At 43.5% G+C, this 23,761-nt stretch overlaps 1 protein-coding gene across 4 annotated transcripts in view; it reads right to left on the bottom strand.

The window, feature by feature from the left end:
- Positions 1-3,857: 3,857 nt before the first annotated feature.
- Positions 3,858-23,761, bottom strand: part of SLC35F2 (solute carrier family 35 member F2) — a 337,639-nt gene continuing 317,735 nt past the window's right edge. For all 4 annotated transcript variants that reach the window (XM_085621504.1, XM_085621503.1, XM_085621506.1 and 1 more), the window contains exon 8: positions 3,858-6,883. In XM_085621504.1, coding sequence (XP_085477630.1) covers positions 6,674-6,883 — 210 coding nt within the window. In that variant the 3' untranslated portion in view covers positions 3,858-6,673. The remainder of the gene's footprint in view (positions 6,884-23,761) is intronic.

Consider the following 23,761-nt stretch of genomic DNA (forward strand, 5'->3'; position numbering starts at 1 on the left):
CCTAATTTGACCAATAACAGAGCATTGAGAAAAACAGGACACTGTGCACCAGTTTTTAACCACAATTCAAGGTGCCACCTTACCATATGAAATTTATAGGGGGCACAATTTTCTCAGTACAAGCCGCCAATTACTGTAACTCACTACCACACACGATTCAAAGCATACAGGACCATACACACTTCAAAGAATAGTTCCAAATATATCCAAGCAAGCTATGGTTAGCCTGGGTAATATACAGTAATGCCAATTCTTGTATAACCCTTCTGACTCACACTAATACCATAACGCTCAGCAGTTGGCAAGCACCTATGGCATAATCATCTTACACTCATACAAGACATATATGCTATAGGTTGTGTCCATCACCCAGTACTGTAACAAACAATAAACCAGCCATCACCATCTAAATAGGCATGGAATAACGAAAGGGATCTGTCACATACTGCTGGCCAACCGGAAGACTCTAATCTAGTTCACCACTGCAGTTAACAACTAGGTACACACTATGACTGCATCTTTACATCTCACAAGGACATTCATACATGGGATTACAGAAACAAAGTCCATCCCAGTATATTGCCTCGTATATTGTAAAGCGCTCGAAAGGTGCTGGAGGAAGGATTATTCAACCAACTCTAAAATCGCCTACAAAACGGCAATACAAGCATATCATTCTTTGCGTAATATTGCCAAAGCTGAATTTGTGAATATGACTATAAAAAATGCACAAAACAATTCCAAGACTTTGTTTAACCCCTTCAGTGCCACGCCCTTTCCCCCTCCTGTGCTGGGCGTTGCACTAGTGGGTGGGGTTCATGACGAGATAGTCTCGTCATGGGCACAGCGCAACCGTGCTCCATGACGAGACTATCTCGTCATGGGCACTGAAGAGGTTAATGTTGTTAGAAACTTGTCTGGCACTGATAACCTCCCCAGCCCTCCTGTTCTTACCGAAATACAATGTGAGGATCTGGCTGGTTTCTTCCTTGATAAAATAGAAAAAATGTATGCTGCTTTGAAGATTAAACGTGATATTACCCCAGTGTCGACTAACCACACTTTTTTGACATCTAATACAGTGGAACAGTTGAATGATACATATGTGCATTCTAGCTTTTTACTTGAAAATTGGGCACTTCTTGATACTACCACTTTTAAGCAAATCTTAGATAGCCTTAAATCTGGTTCACCAAGAGATTTACTCCCTGTTTTGGCTATGCAGAAATTGGACGCATCAGCGTTGAAAGTGCTTATGGAGTTACTGAATGCTTCCATTCGTGAATCTACTATACCTGCTGAGTGGAAGAATGCTATGGTTCTCCCGCTTTTAAAAAAAGCTGATGCTGACCCAGAGCAGTTGTCCAACTTTCGTCCTATCTCTCTGCTTCCAGTGTATTCCAAAATTTTGGAAAAACATATTAACATTCAGCTAACTAAATTTGTTAGCATCCAGAATTTTTTACATCCTTCGCAGTCAGGCTTCCGGGAAGGTTTCTCGACTGAGACAGCGCTTTTGGGGGTCACAGAGAATTTACGTGGTCACTTGGATGCTGGGGAGACAGCGGCGCTTATCCTGCTTGATTTAAGCGCCGCCTTTGACACGGTGTCTCATCTGGTGTTATTGACAGCTCTGCGCTCTTTGGGGATTGTCGGCCCAGCCCTCAACTGGCTCAGTGATTTTCTGACCAATCGAACTTTTCAGGTTTTTTCATCTGAGGCAGCGTCGAAAACTCATTTATCTCCTTACGGTGTTAGTCAAGGCTTCATTTTGAGCCCTTTATTATTTAACATTTATGTTAAGCCACTGGCAACTATTGCCGAAGAAGCAGGACTGTCTATTTTCTCCTATGCCGACGATACTCAAATAATCTTTTCTCTGTCGGCAAATAGGTTTTCTGAGTCATCTTCTCTCCAGACAGGACTTAGGAAAATCGCTGAATGGATGGAGGCCAACTCATTGAAGCTTAATGGGGATAAAACTGAGGTCCTTATTTTGGACCTCAGTTTATTTAGTTCGCAATCTGGGTGTGATTATCGACAATCATCTTTCAATGAAGTAGCAAGCAGTAAAAGTGGCTTCTACCTGCTTCACAATCCTGAAATGGCTCAGGAAGATCCTTTGGATGTTGCCTAGCTCTACTCAAAAAACGGTAGTCCAAGCACTCATTACATCTAGACTGGACTACGGCAACATCCTATATTTGGAAGCCAATAAGGATGTGATTCGCAGACTGCAATTGGTGCAGAATGCGGCGGCTAGGCTGCTTTGTCAGATCCCACGAACGACCTCTGTTTCCAGCTCTCTTCGTGAGCTTCATTGGCTCAGGGTCGAGTGCCGTGTCAAGTTCAAGACCCTGAGCTATATGTTTAAAGTGAAGTCTGGCAGTGCCCCTCTATATCTAAGGGCCATTGTTCATTCTTATCTTCCTCCGCAGTATCTCCGTTCTTCTATCCAGGCTAAATTTTTAGTGCCAAGGATCAAACGATCCCGTCTGGGTGGTCGGTCCTTTGCTTATTTAGGCCCTCTCCTTTGGAATTCCCTTCCTTTATTTCTTAGGAAGGAAACTGTTTTCAGCAACTTTCTATGATCTAGACTATGATCATTAGAAAGAACATAAAGGGACCTGCATGCACCTCAAACCTGTCTCCTTACTAAAATCCATAAACTATGCATCACTCACACCTCTTCATCCACCACACTGCTAAGTGCTGCATCCATTAACATGATAACTGCACCCCGGTGGTCACCACACATGACATGGGAATACTTTAGACAAAAACCTTCCAAATACACACCCTACATGGCATAGCTTGCTGCCCATGTAAGCAAGTACTTCAGTGTCCCACATCGGGGGGGTAAGCGTTACATAAAATGCTGCAATACACAACAATACAACTGTCATTGAATTTTTCTTCTCTAACCTAAGAACACACCACAGATGCCTGGTAAGAGACAGCAGCATACTGTATGGAACTTAAGTTAAGCAATTCAAACCCTCACGTTATAGTTAAACAATGAAATACAATCATAACATCATACCATAAACATGCCAGAAAATGAATGCATATGCTGACAATATATCACAACAGTAACTACTGATTAAACATCAGCCTTATAGGCTTTCTTTCTAATCTCTTTTTTTGAGACCGTTTCCTTGATCGTGGTTCCATTGACCACCATGTTGGATGGAAAAGCTATGAAATTAAGTATCCTTGTGCGCCGTTCAAAAAAGAGTGTTTGAACATCCTTCCAACTCTTAGAAGCTCATAAGAGTCTTCTCGAGTTCCCTGAGGATGACCAAAGCTGTGTGTTTTTACAGCATTTTATGATTTCCAAATATACCTCTTCACCGGGGCTATTCATCGAGCAGTTGCAACCTGTCTTGAATGCGTCAATTAGTGTTTCCTGAGCATGCTTGGCCTGACCGATAGTCCACATATATATCTGTGGGTCAAACAATACAAGGTAGATGAGTTTTCGAAATATCTAAAAGGTGGAAGTGGTCAACATCACCTGCATTGAAACTGCAGTTCCCATTCTGGAGAAAATTTAGATCTCCCTTCATGCTCCCACTTGTCGGAGTCCAGCATCACTGCACATGGCGTGCATGTGAATGTAGTCATTATTTAAAGGGCTGGCCTATAAATGCCCCATACAACTTGACAGCTTGTAAAAAGGGTAGGAGTTGTGTGGCAACATTCTTTATATCAGCCCAATGAAGATCTCCATCAACTGAGAATAAAGTAATACTGCTTTAAAATAACCACCTTCCCACCAAATCCAGTGAGAAGCCTAGAACCTTTCCACACAAGCGGCAGAAATGAGGACAGAACAATGAATGAAACACTGCAAAGGCACTGTAACTTTTTATTGTGCAGAGTACTAAATTACAAAGTTGACTGATCGTTCAAGATTTGAACAAATGTCCTGGTAAAAAACAATGTGCACAGGACACTTTCCACTGATTTCATTTGATGAACAAAAGCACCTTCTTTGTAAAAGATATGACATATTTCATCACAAAAGGTACACAGCCAGTGCTTGCTCTTGGAGCTCGGTTTCAGATTCCTGTAATGCTATACAGCAGTTCAGAAAATTAAACCTTTCGTGTTGAGGCTTAACTCACAAATGCAAAATACACATTTTTCTTTAAATTAGTAAAATCAAATCTATCAATCGCGCCAATAAAGTTATGCTGAACAACATGATAAAATATTCCCATTTACAGAAACAAAAAAGCTTGTATACTTTTCTTCATATTTGAAAACTGTGAACACGTCATCCCTTCATTTGTGTTCCGAAATGTACCTGTAGCAGACTCATTATACCAGAAATAATATTTGTGCGCTATGTCATGTTAAATAATAAAAACCAGGCGAGTTTGGCTTGATTTGTAAAATAAAATTCCAGTTAAAAATGTCACATATATCCCTTTTCAGCTCAAAAAGATAAATGCTTGATGATATCTAGTGCAAAAATACTGGGAGCATGGAGGCCTTTCCTTCAATATCCACTCAAATTGACAGTACATGAGAATGAGAATCAACAGCAACAATACACACAGAGGAATAAAACAAGGACAGTGCCCTCAATGACAACAAAGAGATTGTGCCAGACCAGTATAAGGCAAGAGTTCCTCTAGTTAAAGCTGGAGAGTGATAAAGAAGAGGTATAGTAAGACCTTGGAGATGCCTGGGTCGCTGCTCATTTGCTGCGACAGACCCGCTCCTCTACTGTGGTGGCCGATCAATATTGCCGAGCCCAGCCGGGAGAGTCCAGTGGAGGATGTTGTCAGAGTCATGACCTGTGACCGCCAGTTACACTCACTGACCATCCGGTTCAGTTGCAGCAGCAGCCAGGAGTGGACTCGGACAGGGTGCCTGAACTTACCGGGTGCTGGTGGCAAACTGAATATGATTGCCGCGGCGGGGGGCTCATGGCAGCCTGAGCCTGCCTGCTACAGAGTCAGTCACTGATGCCAGTCACGCAGCGATGCGGCTGCCTGGCTGAAGATCTGATCATCAAGTGCAGAGTTTAGTAAGTAAAGTAGTTACTACCACTTCTCACCCCCACCGAGTCTCTCTCAGTGTACTAGTTTAGTGCCATTCCATTTCTGGTGCTTTGCAGCAGTTTTAAGAACTTCTTAGAGTTTCTTGATACTGAAACTGGTGCAATTTCTGATATCTATATGCTTCCCTCTTTATTGCTCGATTTTGCCTGTGAGAAAGTGTCACTCATAGTCGTTAAAATGTCACTCATAATTACACAGAAATTATGAAAATGTCGTACATAGCAATCTGAAACCTTGGCAGCTATGTACAACGGGAGAACACTTGGACACAATCTCTCTTTGGGTCTGTGCTCAAGTTGCACCGTTGGTTAGTTGCAGCATTGGGTGGACAGACCCTCAGAGGCTACAGACAATTTTAGGCTTGTTTGAAAATTAAACTCAGATTGTAGTGATTGCAGTAGAGTGGAGTGTTCGGAGTAAACGATCGTGCTCTACCAAAATATGCGGAACAGCACGAGGAGCCACCATTTTAGTGTTTCTTTACCTTTTAAATTACACTTTGCTTACTTGGAGCATGAGAGTCAGTTTTAATCTCTACAAACGAAACCCAGCCAGCTTCAATCTGTGCTAATAAAAAGAGTTGACAAATATGTCAATTCTCCCCTATAAGTAAACCACCAAGAGTTTCTGGAGTGGTGGGAATGTGCAACAAGTGGGTGGGGTGCGGGCGAGAGGTTCAAGGAGCCAACATACACCAGAAAAGAGAAGCAGGAGGGAGCAACAAGGGCAGACCCACAGGACAAAGAGGGAGAGGAGGGAGGAAGCAACAAGAACTGGACATACTGGGGGAGGGAAAGGTGACATGGCAGCAACAAAGTGCTGACAGAGAGGAGTGGCAGGGAAATGTAAAATAATCCCTCGGGCACTGCAATGCAAGCACTCCATAGGAGGCAGAAGGATACACAAAAACAGCTAATAGCATAAAGTGAAAGACATCTCCCCTGGGATGAATGGCAATGTCTCCATCCAGTGGCTGAAAGTAGCTGATCTATCTAAGCAAATTGCTTACCGTAAGCAATACAACTGTGCGTTGAATCCAGAGCTAAAAAACAGAAAAGAGGAAGGGAACCATTTATAGAGTGTGAGCGAAGTTCTCAAGATCTAATATTTTCTAACAGCATGAACACATTCATAGCTTCTCTGAACCAAATCAGAGCATTCCCGAATTTGCATGTCTACAAAGGGCACAGGCAGTCAGTATTCCGGGAATGTTCCCATGGCTAGATGTCGTGTGCTTAAGGTTAGACTGCAGAAAATGTTTCCCATCAGCACACAGGTACTAGGCAGCTGTGTGTGCGCTAGTGTATTGTGGACTAAGCATTTGTGGATGACAAGTCAACACAGTACTTTCAAGGCAGGAGTGCCCATGAGAACCAGCTGTGGATCACCTCACCTTCTGTACTTGAAGCAAGTTTAAAAAAATGTTTGATGGATATAAGGCTCTGCCTTAGAAAATATCTCATTACTTAAAAAACGCTATTTAAAAAAAGATGTTTTACTGGCTAATATAGTCCAAAAACTGCCCTAAAAACAAATGCGGCATTCAAGTCTGAATGGAGGCTTCTTCTGTGGCTACCAGGAAGAGACTGTTTCTTTCCCTACTCCTTGTTCAATGCTGTGTCTTCAACAGAAATGCCTTCAATAGCAGAGGGAACTGCCTCCCCTTCCTCTTCCACCTTCAGTCCAGTGTTATCGATTCCAGGGTCCTCCTCTCGCGCTAAAGGCTCAGCACTATATGTTGGTGTGGAACAATACAGAAGAAATCCAACCATGATGATAACGAAAGCTAAGATATACAGTCCAGAGAACTGAAAGCAAGAAAAAGACACAAACATATGAGTGTTTTGCACAGAATCAGGACTGCAAAAACAAATACTAAAATCACAAGCACACTTCAAAGCCATCCAGTTTTCATATCAGTGACCTTTCGTGGTCATGGCACAAACAGTGGTTTGAAAGGTCGACCCATAGCATCAATCGTCAACATGATGATGCGTAAACACTGATACAGCACATCACCCTTTCTCTGAAAATGATTGCAATAATCCACATATCACCACCTGAACCAGTTATCCATGACTTAAAACAATTATTGATTGTTGGTTCGGTACAAAAATCAATCTATATGTTGAAGGCTGCAATACCTTTTTTTAACCTAAAAAGGAATTTAAACGATTAACCTTTCAGCACCACATACTGTACAGCAGACCTTTTCGGGTGTCACTGCTTTTAGCTAAAGCATGTATTCAAAATTCTAATACATTGTCTTTTTAAGTATCTTTTTGTTGTTTTTTCGCTGGCTCATAGTGGGGTACGTTTGGAAGATTGCTGAGCTTGGCAATGTGTTTTGAATGTAGTTGTGGAGAAGCAAAATAACCTGTTGTGCTGGGGAGAACTGGGAGAGGTAATGGCATGGAGTGATGTCTGTGTGCTGGTAGCTGGTGTCACAATGCTAGCAGGTGGTGTTGCTGTTCTAGAGGGTGGTTTCAAAGAACTGGGGGTTGACTTGGGGTGGTGTTGGGATGGTATTGCAGTTTTACGGGTGGTGCACCTGTGTAAAGAAGATAATTCACAGTCCCCTTATAGGTATGTGTTAGTATTTTTAAAGTAAACTCTTACAACAATACAAATCATCATTGTTTACACTGTCTAGTCTTTATAAAAGACAACTATGGAAAACATTTAACTGAATATAGCTCAGGCAATACCTACACTATTCCTAATCTAGATTCCCTCTCTATCATAGTGTGCTTACATTTTTACACAAAATAATAAATGGCGAAATAACCTAAAACAGATAAACCTATTTACACCATTAGCCTATTTCGGAGTAGAAACCAGCCAATTACTGGTACACTACAATGACCCTAGACATACACTAACATCGTACAATTTTAGTCAAATCACATAACAAGATATGTAATACAGGATCTTTTTAAACACAGCTTAGCAATAGCAGTGTAACAACACAGCCAAACATGCATTCCATTTTTACTCTCCAATGGACACTCGTCAACTAATTTGTCTCTAGGGTTTACGTTTGGTCTTGACATCTTGATCACCCTTCAAAATCCTACCTGCTGTAGCCTCACAGTTTTAACTTCACAGATTATGCTTTGGAAGCATTCTTAGGTCTCATCTAGTATTTGTAGCTGTGATCTAGTCACACACCTCCTAAACAGTGTCCGCTCCACATCTCCCAGCATTTTGGGTCACTCCTCAGCTGTTAATTCAACTGTTAGGCACACATGTTCTCTTCCAGAGTCTCTATGGAGTCTGGCAGCCAATCTTTAGTCTACAAACTTCCACAAGATCTATTTTCAACAGAAACCTGCTACCCACTTAGTAGGAACTGTTACACTCTTTGAGTCCATTCAAGATGTGGGTAACAGACCTCACAGGAAAAGAAACTAGGCTGCCAAAACAAGGACCATCATTAAAGTTCAAAATAGGTAGCATAGAGGAGTCACTTCTCTCATCTCCAAAATAGCAAGAAGCAAAAATGTTCCCAGCATTAAGATTGACCTATTGTGTACTTGTTCTAGCCTACACCTGGCCTCACATCGGTGCCACTGTGTTTTGAAGTGCAGGGAGTCTGAGAGTTTGCTTTGTGGCTGATAGAGCGCCATGTGATTCTGAGATTTGTAGGGGTGCATCATATTCACCGTTAGTTGGCACCCGCATATAATCGATTTATGTTTAGAAGCGCCATAGAAATGTATTTGCTATAATCGTTTAACATAGAAGTGTTAGATGTGTAATAATATTTTGCGAAGCTTAACGTTGCAAGTTATCGTGAATGTATTTAGTATAATGTAGATGATTAGTTTTCACAAATCAATGTAATGGATTAAATGTATGCCACGTTAGAATTAAAAAGTAGGGTGCTTATTTACAAGATGATCATGTTGAATTAATGCTTAGAATGTGATTTCGTAGTGTGTTTAAATTCGCAAGGCCTAACTGCATATGTAGAAGAGAAGGCCTGTTCATTTCTTATTTTAGCTATATTTTATAGGCCAACAGGGATTTCTTGGTTAAGGCTTGAGTTGCAGTGCAATGTAAAACTTCAAGATGCGAAGAGCTTTTCTTTTCGTTCCCATGTTTCTGTTGCAGGTGCAAGGACATTTAGCTCGTTAGTGAGAATAAGTCTTTGTTTTAGGAGTTGAGATACGGTGAGAAGTCCACAGGGGAGTGCATTGGAATGTGCAACTGTAACTCTTAGTATGGAAGGTGCCTGGGACCCAAGGTCAAGCTAACGGACGATGGAAGATGGAACAGCTCTGGATGGAAATTTACAGGAGGAAGACCTGGCTGAAGAGGTGTGCCGAAGGGCGTGTTCTACGATTTTGGGGTTTTGTATTAGGGACAGTCTCCCGTGGGTTGAGCAGATGAGGTTTAGGCGGGAAGCTAGAAGGAGCATCATAGATCGAGCTCTCACTAAGTGAAGACTTCTTAGGAAGTTTCACTCCTGACACCTTTTTCATGATTCTCTCGCTTGAGAGGGAATGCTAAGTAGGGATGCCATTTTAGAATAGAGTAGGGACAGAAATGTTTTGACTAATGATTCCAAAAATTGATATCCGTATAACGATTCTTTATTTGATGCTTTTAGAATCTGTAATTCTTTTTATTTTTAGTCGAATACGGATCCTTCGTAGGTTGGCTTTTGTATTAGTACCCATTTATCTTTTGTGCCTTGTATTGAGGTGCCTTTATGTTCAGATGTTTTTGCTCATAATAAAATCTCGAAAACTTTAGATTCTGAGTCCTCTATCCTTTAAGGATGTCAAATTGCGGTAGATATATTCTGATAATTGTGTTTACTCCCTCTACGCTATTTGGCAAGTAAAAAGATCCAGTCGACCTGAGAGGGTTCTTGTAGATAATTGGTTAGACAAGAATCCGGCCCTATCAATTGGTAGCAGAGACGGATGGGTATTTCCGATAGCGAGGGAAGATTTAGATTAGGATAAGTGATCCTTGAGGCCCATAGATGCTAAGTAATGGTGAATCATCAGATGGTGAGCAGCAGACGACGGCGGCTGATGGACATTGACAGAGAGTAGCAGTGCGGCAGAAAGCAGCAGTTCGAGGAGTGAGTACGAATAGGGTGAGATGTTGTAGATTGCGGTGTTGATTTGTTGTGTGATGTCTTGCGGAGTTGGTGTGAATGTTGAGTGATTGTGAGATCAGGCTGTGAGCGCGCGCAGCCCCGGAAAGTCTTAGGCTCGACGAGTAGCTTAAGCGATTGGGTGTAGAAGACACCCGCGGTAGATTTTGTTGACCACCCGAAGGAGATCGTGAGGCGCCATCGATCACCTGGACCGAGATAAGGGGAGCGAATGTGTGAGTGCATGACAAACCAACGCTGGTCGTGGGTTGTTGTATGTGGATTTGAGTATTTGTAACCTATCAGAGGCGATCTGTCTGACCGGACGGGGACGGACAGTTGCCAACCGAGGTCAACAACTTCGAGAGACTGTGGACGTACAGTCAGAGAAGTAACTTGTTTGGGACAAACGGTTATTTCAGCGTATGAAGGGGACGAATACAAGGGTGAGACGTGAGTTGTGAAGGAGGGGAATTGCTGCGAGTGGAGGAAAAGTGACGTCAGAGGGTGTTGCGCTGTGATAGGTTGGTTGGGGTGAGTCGCGTTGTCATTGGTGGATTGATACCAGGAAGTAAACGAAACAATTGTGTGCGTCCAGAGTTTGGTCATTATGAAATGCTTTAAAGTTTTCCGAGAATTGTGTAGAGGTGACAAACATCTGGTTACTCGTGGGGGAGAAGAAGCCCCTCCCGAGGATACTCCGGCACATTACATGGCAAGAAATGTGGGGTTGCATACTATAATTTGACTTGAAAATTGGCATAAAATGACCCAAGGTGAAAGAGAATTAGCTTTCCCGAGATATGGTTCATTCAGGTTGGAAGTGTTGTACCAGTTGAAGTCTGTGATGGTGGCTTTACGACCTTTGCCAAGGCCAACACAATTTGAAGCATTGCATGCGTGGATTAGAGCAGCGCATGATAGGAGAAGAGATAGAAACCAGGAAAGGGTGAAAAAGTTGATTAAGGCGTTCCAGGATGCCAGATGGGATGCAGAAGAGAAAAGATGGAGAGTACAGGCAATAGAAGGACACAGATTGTATCCCTTATTAGTAAAGACTGATAATTCAAAGGAAAGAGCGGATGATGAGGATGACAGCGAGACCGATGATAGCCTACTAGAGAGGTTATTATCTGAGAGACCACCTCCATACAACCTAGATGCCCCGGAAGGGAGATCAGCTCAGATGGAAGGGACTAGGGGAGTACCAACCCAGTCAGACGTAAGAGTAGAAGGAAAGATCTCGACAGGAGCTGAGGGTACGAGGAATCAGTCTGTAGCTAGTGCAGAGGTTGGGAGAGGTGCGAGGTTACCGGATGCTCTAAAGGTACCGGTCACTATTGGACCTATTGTTTCTGTTTACGACCCAGATCAAGAGAAGGTTGGAAGCTCAGTACAGTCAGCTGTAGGAGTGAGGAGTGTGGCCGAGGGAAGTGGGTCAGTGAGTGGAATGGAGCAGACTCCGAAGCCTGTAGAATGGAGTACGCCATTGCCAGCCACAGCAGACTCCTCTAGGGGACAGGGAGAGCCGAGACCAGTGAGACCGAGGTCTTTGGCCGAGTCAAGATCAGATTTGCGAATGTGGACACCACCAGTAAGAAACCAGAACCAGAGTGTGATGACAGCAGAAAGCGAACGAGGCACAATAGTGAATCGTTCTGTTCCTATGAGTATGTCAGAAGAGAGTAGGTCACAGGAACGAGAATGTGAGTACAATGAAAGGGATGGTGTAGGTTGTCGAGAAGTACTGAAGGGAGCCCTGAAAGGGAGAATGTTAGATGTTGTAAGATTGAAGGCAGAGGTGGATGAGATAATAAGTGGAAATTTACCTCTTGAGAGAATCTTAATGTATGAACAAGATGAATTACTCTTTGTAGCGAAGGATGTGACTCGGAAAGCACGAACTGCTCATGAGAAATTGTCGGACTTGGCCAAGCGGTATGATGTGGATTTGTCTAAAACTAAATCATTGCAAGGAAGTCATAGGTTGCAGTACAGTGACCAGGAACTAGAAGAGAAAAGAGTCATGGGATTGAGAACCCATATCAAAGATTTAATCATAGCAATGCGTGCATGGATTATGCTTGACAAGTGGGAAGAAAGTTGGTCCAAGAAGAAAAGCTCTAGGAGAACAATAGGAGAGACACCACTTCTGGGTGGAGGCATGACGGAGATAGGGAATTACCCTTTACGAGAAGTGCAGAATGGAGGATATGTACCTTGGAGTAGGGGTGATTTGGCTGCCTTCACAAATGATTTTCCCCGACTTAGGGAGAAATCTGTGGAGTGGTATAAGCAAGTCGATCGCTTTGTCAAAATCTCAAAGGTATTGTGGATTGATCTGAACACCTTATTTGACGCTGTGGTTCCGAGTGATTTGTGGTCGGCATGTAAAATTGCTGTTGAGTGGCCGACTTCGGAGCCTGACAGGGACCCGATTTCGAATGGTCCGTCGCCTATAGTGATGAAGAAGTTCGAACAAGTGATTACTTGGTTGAAGTCGAAAATCTCACCTCAGGACATCGATTGGGTGAAGATAGATAGGACAGTGCAAGAGCCTAAGGAGACTGTGCATGAGTTTTATGAGAGACTTTTGCAGGCTTTTAAACAGTACAGTGGTCTAGATGTGTTCGATACGAAAGACATGGGACAGTTTGTTTCTAAGTTTGTGTTGGGATTGAGGTCAGAGGTTAGCCTCATGATACAACAGCATTTGATTTGTTGGCAGAACAAGCCTGAAGATGAGATTTTGCGGTAGGCTAGATACTGTAGTGATGAGATAGAATCCAAGCATAGGAAGTTGAAAGATAAATTGATGCTTGTGCAGACGCAAACAGCCCAGGGACAGCCTAATGGGGGGAACGTTGGGAAGGAAAGAGGGAAACAATCAAGGAGGAATTCAGAATGCCCAGGGTCAGGGAAGGCCAAAGTCAATAGACCCTAAGACAGGAATGGATGTGGCGACATTGAAAAAGACTACAGCATGTCATCTTTGTCACCAGATTGGACACTGGAGACGCGAGTGTCCTTTGAACCCGTTGAACCAGATACAGCAGGAAGGAGAGATAGTCCAGGTTCCTGTGGCGGATATGGTCCCTACAGTGACTTGACCCAAGATGGTTAAAGGGGGGACGGGTGTTCCGTCGATGTAGGTTCCCCAACCACCCGAGATACAGAATATGCAACAGGGAGCTCGGACATATTTGCAGATGCCTATGTTCGAAGGGAGTGATGAAAACGATCTAGACCCGTTGGCACAATCATGCTCGAGAGGAGAAGAGGATTGTGCGCTTGGAGCTGTCTTAGAGGTAGATCAGAGGGGACCCTTTGTGGAAGCAGATATTGACGGTCACCCTACGACCTTTTTGGTGGATACGGGCGCTACTCGATCGACTGTAAGATCTGCAGTGGTCCCAGACCTACCCCTTTCTGGACAATCAATCCAAGTCATTGGCGTGGCAAATAAGAAACTGACTAGTCTATTGACGGAGCCAATCCCAGTCAAGATAGGGAATTTCAGCGATCGACACCAGTTTGTGGTGTGTGATTCTAGTCCAGTTTGCCTGTTAGGTAGAGATCTATTGTGCAAGCTTAACTGCACTATCTATTGTACCCGAAGGGAGTGGAAGTACAGACGAGAGATGATGATGCGACCTTTAAGGTTGCGAATCAGCGTGTGTGTGTGGAAATGTACCCAGCATTGACGCTGGAGGAACTTCCACTTGATCTGAGGGATTCAGTGTCAATTGACGTATGGGACCTCAGTGGAGAGGAGATCGGATTAGTCAAGGGAGTAGACCCAGTGAAAATCCAGATTAAGCCCAATGTAGAGTTCCCGAGGACGCCCCAGTATAAGTTGTCACCTGAAACTATTGCAGGGATTAAACCTGTAATTGAGTCTATGATCAAGCAGGGAATTCTGAGGGAGATCATGGGTAGCCCATGCAATTCGCCTATTATGGGACCACAGAAGCCGAGTGGGAAATTCAGGATTGTACAAGATTTGCGAAAAATCAATGAGATAGTCGTTCCATGTTGTCCAGTGGTACCGAACCCGTCTGTAATCCTGTTTCAGATCCCATGTGAAGCTGAATGTCAAGCATTTTTCTCGATTCCTCTGCATGAGGAGAGACAATTTCTTTTTGCTTTTCGGCTGGAAAATCGTGTGTTAACGTGGTGTCGTATCCCACAGGGGTATACAGAGAGCCCGTCGATCTATAACCAGATCTTGAAGAAAAATCTCGAAGGTCTTGTGTTGCCACAGAACTCTGTTCTAGTGCAGTACATTGACGATCTGCTTGTTGCGTCAGAATCTGAAGACGCTTGCAGGATCGATACCGTTCCTCTGTTGAATTATTTGGCGGAGAATGGGCATAAAGTGTCTCCGAACTAATTGCAGTACTGTTTGAGTGAAGTACAGTATTTGGGTCACAAAATTGAGAAAGGCAAGAGAAAGGTGTCACCAGATCGCATTGAGGCTATTCTGAAAATGCCTGTTCCCACTACTCAGAGAGAAGTCCGAATGTTTTTGGGAATGGTTGGTTATTGTTGCCAGTGGATCCCAAACTTTTCCTTTGAAGCGAAGCCTTTACAGCGGCTGACGCGTAAGGATGTGAGTGATCCGGTACCATGGGACGAAGACTGTTTAAGGTCATTTTTGAGGCTGAGAGAAGCTTTGTGTTGCGCTCCAGCTTTGGGAATGGATAAGAAAATGGGGGGAGATTCAATATGGTGTAACAGAGGCTGGAATCTGGACTAACTATTTTCAACATACATTTTGCCTCTGACACCATTAATTACAGCAATTATTTTATCAACTAGTCTGTTTAATGACTGTGATCTACAAAACCTTTTTTTTGGTTATTGGTTTTTTGATTCGATGAACACTACTGGTTTGACAAACACTTATTGTATACAAAATATGGTGACATATATATTTACATTTATACAGTGACTTCGAAATGTGACAAAAAACGAAAAAATATATTCAACATACAGTCTATCAAATAGAATTGTTTTTCAAAGCTGAAGTCAAGTGTCCGAAACTATTTGATTTGTGGAACGTGAGCAGTTGGCTCCTATAGTTGTCGCTATTATTGCGGTCCTAAGTAGAGTCGGGTACTTGTGTCTATATATGATTTCAATGAGCAATGCTACTTGCAGTCTGTCTTTGCATTTGCATTTGCTTGTGTAGAGGAGCTGGTTCTAGCTTGATCTTCTACAAAATCCTCTGCGATCTCTGCTTGTGCGCCAACGCGTTTCGACCTGTGTGGTTGGGGACCTGTGTGATGTTTGTGAGGTCGTCTTCAGGGCGGGTGTTGAGATGGAATCGGACTTCTGTTCGTTCACTCCGGGTTGAGGAGCTTGTCTTCTATATGATGCCTTGTTCTGTGTGCTGCCGACTGGAGTAGAATGACTTTCTTTGTATTAATCTCGTTGTTTTCTTTCTTTTTGGATTGCGGGTGATTGGATCCACTTCTTCGGCGCTCCGGGGTCTCCTGTCTCCTCTCTCCTTTGCGGCTGCTGGCAGACTTCTGGCGTTTCCTCGAAGTTGTTAATGACTGATTACAACAAGGCATTTGCCTTATTCTGCTGCGAAAGGGAAGGTTGTGCATTGGCAGTTTTAACTCAGACTCATGGAAGTGTCCGTAGACCAGTTGCCTACTTTTCAGCTACTTTAGATCCAGTAGCTTCTGCGTTGCCCGGATGTCTCAAATCCGTTTCTGCAACAAATGTCAGTATCGAAAGATGTGAGAGCATTGTAATGGGTCATCCGCTTACTGTTTATGTACCACATTCTGTCGAACTGTTGATGACCAGGACTAAAACACAGCACCTCACGAATAATAGGTTGACGCGTTATGAACAAGTCATCCTTGCTGCAGATAACGTGACACTGAAGAGGTGTTCTGTTTTAAATCCTGCCACACTGTTGCCTATCCCAAATGTAGACGATGAAGACTGTGAGGACCATGATTGTCTTGATGTGACTGAATTGTGCACCAAACTGAGACCTGACATTGTCGATGAGCCATTTCCAGTCTCGGATGAAATTTTCTTTGTGGACGGTTCATGCTTAAGAGACAGTGCTGGTCGACTGAAAGCAGCGTTTGCTGTATGTACCCTCACTGGAGTGGTTGAAGCCGCTTATTTAGAAGGAGTATACTCCGCACAGGTGGCTGAACTTATTGCTTTGACCCGTGCCTGTTTGGCTGGTGACAAAATCCGTATAACGATTTATACCGATAGTCAGTATGGGTTTGGTGTCGTTCATGACTTCGGACAGCTTTGGTCACAGAGAGGGTTTATGACATCTTCTGGTGCACCCATTAGAAATGGGGATTATGTGAGGCAATTGTTGGAAGCATTGCAAGGTCCAGAGGAAATCGCAGTTGTTAAGTGTTCTGCACACACCAAGGGGAATGACTTTGTGTCATTAGGTAATAACTATGCAGATGAAGTTGTTCGATTTTGTGCAGAACAGGGATGCACATTCACTGAAAGGCATGTTGGGGGAAGCCAAGAAAGAACCGATTTCAACGTGATGTTAGCCATGGCTGATACATGGGAAGAACTGAAACGGTTGCAGGATGAAGTTTCCGATCAAGAACGGGATAGTTGGATGCGAGCTGGATGTGAGAAGGGAGATGTGGATGTATGAATTTCGAATGGTGGAAGAGCTGTATTACCGGAACGTCTGTTGAATCCAATGGCAAGATTGATACATGGAGCTGTACATCTTGGCAGAGATGCGATGGTGCGAGTGTTTCGCCAAACGTGGTACAATCCAAAGTTTCGTGCAGTAGCCAAAGCTGTATGTCAGAGATGCGTTACGTGTCAACAAATGAATGTAGGGAAAAGGACGGCTGTGACGCTGAGTCATATTGGAAGGTCAGGGGGGCCTTTCAACAGAATGCAGTTGGATTTCACTGAGATGCCAAGGTGCAATGGGTTGAGGTACATATTAGTTGTAGTATGTGTCTTTTCTAGATGGGTGGAGGCTTACCCAACACGTAAGTGTGACACACTCACCGTAGCCAAGCTACTACTGAGAGAGCTTATCCCGAGGTTCGGTTTTCCGACCTCTTTTGAGTCAGACAGAGAAACGCATTTCCATAGCGAGATCATGAAATTGCTTTGTGCTGCCTTGAATGTAGACCAAAGGTTGCATTGCAGTTATCGACCAGAGGCTTCTGGGATTGTGGAACAAGTTAATGGGACTTTGAAAGCCCGGATGGCAAAAGTGTGTTCTTCGACATCTTTGAAATGGCCAGACGCATTACCCTTAGTTCTCATGAGTCTCCGTAGTGTGCCTGATATGAGGACTGGATTGTCGCCTCATGAGATCCTCATGGGGAGAGCGATGCATTTGCCAGCAATACCTGCCACTGCTTTGAGTAACATCACTGATGATTTGATTCTCGACTACTGTAAAGGCCTGGCTGACGTGGTCCGTTCTGTGTCTCAGCAGGTGCAAGCAGCAGCTGTTCCAGCCGCAAGTGACCTGTGCCACGACTTGTGCCCAGGGGATTGGGTACTTGTGCGTAAACACGTGAGGAAGAGTTGTCTGGATGCTCGTTGGCGTGGGCCGTACCAGATAATCCTGGTTACGAATACAGCAGTGAAGTGTGGGGGATTACCAAACTGGGTGCATGCCTTCCATACCCGTAGAGTTCCAGCACCCTTGGAAGATACAGCCCCTCTTGTGAATGAAAATCCAGCTGAGGTGGCAGAGCCATCTGAGAGGGCAAGTCAAGCTGTAAGGGTTGCTGACGCAGTTGGTTGTGCACTAGACCAAGCTGAAAGGGGATGTGCAAGTCGAAGTCCCGAATTTGACTCAGGCGAAGAAAGTGTTGCTGTGGGTGGAGTAGAGTCAAATTCTGCTGAAGAAGGAAGTAGTGCAGAGGGTACTCAAAGGGAGAGCAGAAGTGCCACAGAAGCAGAAAGAGTTTGGCCCGTGAGTCAGAGACGGGTAAACTTGCGATTGGCACCGGGAAGAGATCTTGCCCCAGTTTCCGAAACGTCTGAATCGGAGCACAGTGACGAAGAGCAAGCCCAAGGTGGTCTGAGAAAATCGAGGAGAGCAAGAGTGCCATCTTGAAGGTACGCCTCACCAGAGTGGACATACGCTGTGACTGATGCCAGGCATACCGAGCACGGGGAGGCTGAGATCCTTGATGCTGGTCAGCAGTTCTCCAAATCTGAAGATAGAAGTGTTGCTGAAAATCCCAGGATTGGAGATCGATGGGATATTGACCCTCAATATTCCGAGTCCACCGCTTCTGAGTAAAGTTCGTGAACTGATTTTGGACAACTTAGTCTTTCCGACTTTTGTTGTTATACCAGCACCTCAGGAGTTGATGACACTTCGAATTGAAATCTTGCAGGGGGTCCTAGAGCTGTTGGGACCGAATATCGTTCTGGACTGATGGCGAACTTTTGTTGTATATAAGTCTGAAAGAAGATAACCTAGGACCGGGTGGAAGAAGAATACATTTAGGGACTTTCCGTTGGAGAAAACGAAAGAGGGCTAGGGAAGTCTTTTTCTGGACGGTGTAAATAAGGAACTGAAAATTGTTAGGGGTTTTCCAGCTTCAAGGTGGTGACTGAACTGAGTTGACAAGAAACTTTGGATGAGAAAGAGACTTTTACCTGTTGTCATTGAACTGAACTTTGAGAACTTTACGAAGATGGCAGAAGCTGGAAATACTCACCGTAGGGCTCAATTAGTGATAGGTACACTTTTAGGGGTAGTGATAACTGCTATAGTTGCGATAGTTGTAGCCTCATATATAGTGTCACACGAGCAGGAGGAGGTGGTACAGGGGACACCTACACCTACCACTTCCAGCCAAAAAGGGGTTACTATAGGAGCTCAAAGAGCTTTGACACTTGAAGAGAGTCGTAGATTTCATGTAGACCTATCTAGAGGCGATTTCAAGCTTAATGCTTATGCGAAGCTGTTGTATGAGTATGTTGACGCGATGGATGCGAAGGATTGCTATGTGTGTATGCAGTTGCCTTCTTCTGTAGACGAGGGTATTAGATACCATCACCTTCCACTAACATATGGGATTTCTTGCAGCTTATTGCTTAGCCTGTTCTATGAGAGGAAACAGTAAGAGTATTTCTTTTCTAATTATGATGCAGTACTTCCTGAAGTTCCGGCATATAAGCATTTGAATAAGTATGATTATTATAAGTCAGAAGATAGACTTCGGACTTATTTCATACCGACTACGAGTCTAGATACAGCTTATGCTCATCGACATAATTTGACATGCTTATTGTCAGAAACTGAAAAGAAGTTAATTGGTCAAATTGAGGATAGATATAGAAAACTAACCCAGACACGAAACACAGGAGGGAGTCCAGTAGATTGGACTGAGGAGGAGAGATTACACAGATCCAAGGGAAGTTATGGACCTATAGCATTAGATCAAGTACAGAAGGGGAATTTGTGTGTTGGACGTCCGCAGATCTATTATGACAAGGTTTCAGTGGGACATAGTACGTGTGACCATACCTTTACTATGGAAGATTCTGCTAAGAACTTTTTGCAAGGTCCGGTACAAGTGATTCCAACGGTGTAATTTGTATGCGGAAAGAATGCCTACGTGAGATTGCCTGTGAATTGGTATGGTACATGCTACTTGGCTATAATTTTTCCGAAGATTTACCATACGGAAGATTTAAATTTGTTAGAGACAGGACATCATTCTAAAGTGCGAAGAGCTGCGAGTGCAGGACCAGTAATTGGTGATATTTTTGGAGCAATGATACCCAGTTTGGGCGTGGTCTTGAATGACGTGAAAATAAGAAAGTTGGCAACTGTGGTTGATGAATTGTCAATGAATACGGCAAGGTCATTGTTGTTGGTTGATGGGGAGATGTTATCGATAAGAACAATGGTTTTGCAAAATCGTCTTGCTTTAGATGTGTTATTGGCAAAAGAGGGCGGAGTCTGTAAATTGTTGAAAGTCCAGGAATGTTGTACGTATATTCCAGACAATAGCAAAGATTTGGAGAGATATATAGACAACATTACCACGATTCACCAGGAGATTGCAGATTTGACTGAAGAGAATGTGTGGGAAAAGATTGGTAAAGGATTTGGTCGCATTGGGACTTGGTTTGCAAACTTGGGAAAAGGGTTCCTCGGATTTGTGTTGAAGCCACTAGTTATTGTTGTGGTTTGTGTGATCTGTTTGTGGGGACTTATTAGAGCCTGTAAGTGGTACAGGGGAAGTAAGGTTGAGAGGACTCTCAGAGCGAATGAGAGAAGAATGGCGAGACTGCAGGACAGTCAATATCAGAACCTTAAAAGGATGGAGAGGTTCCGACAGAGTAGAATGGCAACAAGCACTGTTTAGGTCGGTTCTTTCTCTAAAGGGAAAGAGGTTGTGATGGTGTGATGACAATTGTCATCAAAGGGGGGAACTGATAGAGCGCCATGTGATTCTGAGATTTGTAGGGGTGCATCATATTCACCGTTAGTTGGCACCCGCATATAATCGATGTATGTTTAGAAGTGCCATAGAAATGTATTTGCTATAATCGTTTAACATAGAAGTGTTAGATGTGTAATAATGTTTTGCGAAGCTTAACGTTGCAAGTTATCGTGAATGTATTTAGTATAATGTAGATGATTAGTTTTCGCAAATCAATGTAATGGATTAAATGTGTGCCACGTTAGAATTAAAAAGTAGGGTGCTTATTTACAAGATGATCATGTTGAATTAATGCTTAGAATGTGATTTCATAGTGTGTTTAAATTCGCATGACCTAACTGCATATGTAGAAGAGAAGGCCTGTTCATTTCTTATTTTAGCTATATTTTATAGGCAGACAGGGATTTCTTGGTTAAGGCTTGAGTTGCAGTGCAATGTAAAACTTCAAGATGCGAAGAGCTTTTCTTTTCGTTCCCAGGTTTCTGTTGCAGGTGCAAGGACATTTAGCTCGTTAATGAGAATAAGTCTTTGTTTTAGGAGTTGAGATACGATGAGGAGTCCACAGGGGAGTGCATTGGAATGTGCAACTGTAACTCTTAGTATGGAAGGTGCCTGGGACCCAAGATCAAGCTAACGGACGATGGAAGATGAACAGCTCTGGATGGAAATTTACAGGAGGAAGACCTGGCTGAAGAGGTGTGCCGAAGGGCGTGTTCTACGATTTTGGGGTTTTGTATTAGGGACAGTCTCCCGTGGGTTGAGCAGATGAGGTTTAGGCGGGAAGCTAGAAGGAGCATCATAGATCGAGCTCTCACTAAGTGAAGACTTCTTAGGAAGTTTCACTCCTGACACCTTTTTCATGATTCTCTCGCTTGGGAGGGAACGCGAAGTAGGGATGCCATTTTAGAATAGAGTAGGGACAGAAATGTTTTGACTAATGATTCCAAAAATTGATATCAGTATAACGATTCTTTATTTGATGCTTTTAGAATCTGTAATTCTTTTTATTTTTAGTTGAATGCGGATCCTTCGTAGGTTGGCTTTTGTATTAGTACCCATTTATCTTTTGTGCCTTGTATTGAGGTGCCTTTATGTTCAGATGTTTTTGCTCATAATAAAATCCCAAAAACTTTAGATTCTGAGTCCTCTATCCTTTAAGGATGTCAAATCGCGGTAGATATATTCTGATAATTGTGTTTACTCCCTCTACGCTATTTGGCAAGTAAAAAGATCCAGTTGACCTGAGAGGGTCCTTGTAGATAATTGGTTAGACAAGAATCCGGCCCTATCATGGCTGTAGGAGTCCTGATGGGCAGGAGTGAGTGAAAGACCAGTTATCTGTATATCCTACTACAGGCTTAGATATGAGCAGAGCCCCATCCCTAGCTAGCACAGTTGAAAGAGTCATTCAAACTTATTCAGGTTACAGTGCATTGCAAATGCAACAAACAAACAAACAGACTGTGGGAAAGATGATTTACAGTCCATAGACTTTGGTACTTTGCAGTTACATCAGTACTTTGCAGTTATATCAGGCGACCAGTATGCTGCAACCACCCAAGGAAGAAGCAATCTCCCTAGCGTTCCCAACCACCTCCTCTATCTCAGAGCATTTATTGCAGCCTAGCAACTCCACTACCCCTTCAAAACAAGGTACCAGCTATTAAATTCTAAAGGGTAGAGGGAAGGAAAACAAAGCATCAGATACCTTTTCATGGTTAGTGACTACCTTTTTCCCTTCCTATTCTCTCAGAAAAGTGTCAATAAATGATGTCTAATCTTGTGCAGGCAAAAGAATATTAAGGCTCATTATCCTTCAGGTCGCTATTCAAAAACACTTTTCCCGATCAAAGAAACACCAAAGAGAGTGGTCAACTGAAGCCTGTTAAGGAGGCGTATGTCTGTCTGTGCATCCGTAGGGCACAGTCTTGTCTCAACAACCCTATCACTGTGGTGAAAGTGAAATCATATGAAGTCAGTCACCTTTTTCTTCAACTAAGGAAGAAAACGATGGTGGCCAGCTAGGACGTGGCCGCCAAGCATTTTCACCTTGCTCTTCCGTGGTGGCATGTTTGTATTATCAACTGAAGTTTCTTTACTCCCTGGTCCTCTAGATTGGTAGCACGTTCCTCTCTGGTTGTGCAGCGCTGCTCTGATCAATCTTGCGCACTAGAGATTCCGCTCTGGTGGATTATCCTGTGGTATCTGAGTGGCAGTGACGGCACCAATATCGTCCAAGGTTGCTAAGCTACCAAAAGCTAAGAACAAAGCTGTATCCTTCAGCGCCTTTTAACTTGTCGCCATTGTTAGGCAATAGTCAAGCTTCTGGGTGGCCCAATGAAGATGGCAACGGGATGCAGGAAGCAGACAGAGTCAACTCCTGCCTCTGTAGCCTACAAGTATCTAGCGCTTATTCGGGAAACGAAGCTAAAATGCACATCCATCATAATAGGAGATGGGCAGACTACAGCGTGCAAGGGCACCCTGCCTTCCCTCCCCGGCAAGCATAAGCCTTCCGCACCAATCCAACAAGCTAGTGATATGTCTTTCAGCTGATGCTGCTGACAGTGTCTGGATCAAGTGTGTAGTCTGTTCAGCAGACTCCTCCAAAGATGGAGCCCTCATGGAGGCATTTGCTGGCACACGTGATTGAGTTCATTTGTACAGAAATTACGGATAGTAATGGATCTGCTCTATCTGCTGGCCATGTCCCCTCTCTTTGTAGGATAGAGCTTTTATCATAGTTTTTAAGCAGAGGACCAGCAGTAAAGAACAGTAGCATAAGCCGGGCACTCATCGCAGAGGTCTTCAACTGAAGAGGTCAGTGCTATCCCTCAGATCAAGGACTCTGCCACAGAACACTCACAACTAAATTCAGGTATGGCAGTATCCTTAACCTTTGCCATTAATACGGTTTCTAACAACTTAAGAACTGTTGGTACTGAAACCCATACTGAAAACCTTTCCCCTGGAAACTGTTACAATGACCAGTCTGGCCTCTCCGGGCCTAAACTGCAGGGTCAACAGGAGAACATTAAAGGTGCACAGGGGTGTGAACAGCTGTATATAAGTAAAGTTTGCCAAGATAAGCAAAATCTTGAAGGCGGGAGCAGTCACCCAAG

Source organism: Triturus cristatus, chromosome 8, assembly GCF_964204655.1.
Source record: "Triturus cristatus chromosome 8, aTriCri1.1, whole genome shotgun sequence".
NCBI lineage: Eukaryota > Metazoa > Chordata > Amphibia > Caudata > Salamandridae > Triturus > Triturus cristatus.